This window comes from Poecilia latipinna, unplaced genomic scaffold, assembly GCF_001443285.1.
Source record: "Poecilia latipinna isolate Pla-1442-1.1 unplaced genomic scaffold, P_latipinna-1.0 Scaffold2876, whole genome shotgun sequence".
Lineage (NCBI taxonomy): Eukaryota > Metazoa > Chordata > Actinopteri > Cyprinodontiformes > Poeciliidae > Poecilia > Poecilia latipinna.
Genome location: NW_015115492.1, coordinates 27,938 through 29,843, shown reverse-complemented (window position 1 = coordinate 29,843; position 1,906 = coordinate 27,938). Strand labels below are relative to the sequence as shown.

At 40.3% G+C, this 1,906-nt stretch overlaps 1 protein-coding gene across 3 annotated transcripts in view; it reads right to left on the bottom strand.

Moving 5' to 3' along the window:
* Positions 1-1,906, bottom strand: part of LOC106939450 (high affinity cGMP-specific 3',5'-cyclic phosphodiesterase 9A) — a 20,079-nt gene that overhangs the window by 6,629 nt on the left and 11,544 nt on the right. For 2 of the 3 annotated variants that reach the window (XM_015021842.1, XM_015021843.1), the window contains exons 12-13: positions 1,381-1,485; positions 54-200 (exon numbers count right to left, since the gene is read on the bottom strand). In XM_015021842.1, the coding sequence (XP_014877328.1) occupies positions 54-200; positions 1,381-1,485 (252 nt within the window). Of the gene's footprint in view, positions 1-3; positions 201-1,380; positions 1,486-1,906 lie in introns of all 3 variants that reach the window. The other variant, XM_015021840.1, reaches the window with a different exon arrangement.

Genomic DNA, 1,906 nt, shown 5'->3' with positions numbered 1-1,906 from the left:
GACTGCCCAGCGTTTGGCTGAAGGATGATTTCTTCATATTTGTGTCTGCTCACCTCCAGGCAGGGGAAGAGGTTGGCGAGCTCCATGAAGAGCGGCAGCAGGACGAACCTGATGAAGCCGATTTGAGATGAAGGTTTGTTCACTTTGTCTCTGTCCATGAAGGGACTGACTGGAAGACCCTCCAACTTCTCCACGTCACTCTGAGGACAAAAACCCCTGGATTCAGTTTACATCTCGGCCCAGCAGCCATGTTCTCTGAAGCGTGGAGTAGAACCAGAACTTGTCCAAGGGTACCAACTAATCACAGCTCAGGGTGTCTGATTGTAGTTCATGTAATCCACCTGAGATAAAGGTAAACCTGTAGTTTACCTCCCAATCTGCACACCTTAGATTATTGTCTAATCCCAGAAGTGGAGCTAGGGACGACATCACATTGGATATTGGTTTTCCATGCACAGCGGCCATGTTGGATTGTGAACCTGGGTGTGGCTCCTGCCTCCACATTACTTCAGGTGACGCTCTTTCTGTTTTGCTGACTAGTTTAGCCTAGCATAGCCTGCCTGACCTAAGTTTAGCTAACTTTATTTGTTAGTCTGCTAAAAGTGGCCTTATCTCAGCTCACTCTATCAATATGTGCCATGGATTATGTAGTTTTGATTAGCATAGCGTAGCCCATCTTTAGCTTGCCGATTGTTTTTATGTTTATCTTAATGGGATAACTTTAGTTTGCTCTATGTTGTATTTATTTTACCTCAGTTTAGGCCAACTCACCTGAGATTAATTTGTCTCAGTTTAGTTTAATGTAGCTTCAATATCCTGGTGTAGTTTTAGCTTAGATAATCTAGGTCAGTCTGAATTAGCTAGGCTAATCTATCTATTCTAGGTTAGCTAAGCCTGGTTTATCCCAGGTTAGCTTTGTGAGCTACCTAAACTTAGTTGGTTGATTTTAGTTTAGCTGACCTAAGCTTTTCTTTAAACTTTGTTGTATTAATTGTTTATTTCCTATTCAATTTACTTAAATAGAGTCAATTCATGACAAATGTCATCACTTTAACACAGCTATTTGTGCTAGCTTGGCTGGATTTAGCTAACCATATTGTTCCCTAGCTAAACTTGTTTAGCTAAGCTAGGACAGCTGCCTGTCCTCAGATCGTTTTAGCGCAGCTGAACTTTATTCAGCAGGATTCATTTTATGTCTTATTTGCTTCAGAAAGCCTGGAGAACCAAAGCTGTACCGTCAGTGTTTTTTAGATGGCGATAATATTCAGCTGGAAGATATTTTATAGGGAGAAGTGAAGATAATTTCACACAGCCTTAGACTGAGATGTTTTTGTCTCTGCTTACATTTAATCCAGAGGATGAAGTGGGATTACGTGGTACCTGGTTGAAGAACTCCTGTAGCAGACAGTCCAGCCAGGGCTCGGCCACCTCCATGGGCCGCGCTTCGTTGGAAATGTCGCTCACTTTGATCAGGATCATCATGAGCTGCTCAAAGCAAAAAACAGCACATGGGAATTTAGGGGGAAATGAAATATTTTTGAAAGTTTTAACATATTTTTAGATGTTTTCTGTTAATTAACTTTGACTTGTTTGACTAGGATTTATGAAAGATGGGTTTGTTTACAATACAAACGTCATTTTGAACATACATAAGTCTCAGATTGCAGATTTTATTTCTGAAATGAAATTTGTTACCGTTTGGTGTAGTTTTAGCCGAGTCTGACGCCGTGTGTGTTTCTGAAGATTTCTTAGAAACCCATCAGCTTGTAAAGGCTCATTCATGTTCGCTCGTTTCTCTGCATATTAAATGTTTCTATGACAAATAGAGCTGCTAGTCAGAATTAAAGTAGAGAAACTTTCCACTGAATGACAACGTTAAAGGGTTTTAATGTTTTTATCTTTATTT